This window comes from Aspergillus ibericus, assembly GCF_003184845.1.
Source record: "Aspergillus ibericus CBS 121593 unplaced genomic scaffold BO80scaffold_61, whole genome shotgun sequence".
Taxonomy (NCBI): Eukaryota; Fungi; Ascomycota; class Eurotiomycetes; order Eurotiales; family Aspergillaceae; genus Aspergillus; species Aspergillus ibericus.
In genome coordinates this window covers 1-414 of record NW_020292159.1, presented here as the reverse complement: position 1 = coordinate 414, position 414 = coordinate 1, and the positions used below count along the sequence as shown (strand labels likewise).

The 414-nt window shown below is 64.7% G+C and overlaps 1 protein-coding gene across 1 annotated transcript; it reads right to left on the bottom strand.

The window, feature by feature from the left end:
• Nucleotides 1-14: 14 nt before the first annotated feature.
• cspA (putative cell surface protein) lies at nt 15-414 on the bottom strand (the record flags this gene model as incomplete). The annotated part of the gene is made up of 1 exon (XM_025715092.1): nt 15-414. A coding segment is annotated over one exon (400 nt), but the record flags the coding sequence as incomplete, so codon positions are not given.

Here is a 414-nt window from a genome sequence, read left to right as displayed (position 1 = left end):
ACGCCAGAGGGAGCAGACTCGCCAGGGGCGACAGGAGAGACGCCAGAGGGAGCAGACTGGCCAGGGACGACGGGCGAAACACCCGAGGGAGCAGACTCTCCAGGTGCAACAGGAGAAACGCCAGGCGGCGAGGTCTCTCCGGGAGCAGCCGGGCTAGTACCAGGAACAGAAGTCTCGCCAGGGGCAACGGGAGAGACACCAGGAACAGAAGTCTCGCCAGGGACACTGGGAGCGGTAGTTTCACCAGAAACTCCAGGAACGGCACTGGTCGCACCCGGGGCACCAGGAACAGTGGTCTCGCCAGCAACTCCAGGGACAACACTGGTCGCACCCGGGGCACCAGGAACAGTGGTCTCGCCAGCAACTCCAGGGACAACACTGGTCGCACCCGGGGCACCAGGAACAGTGGTCTCG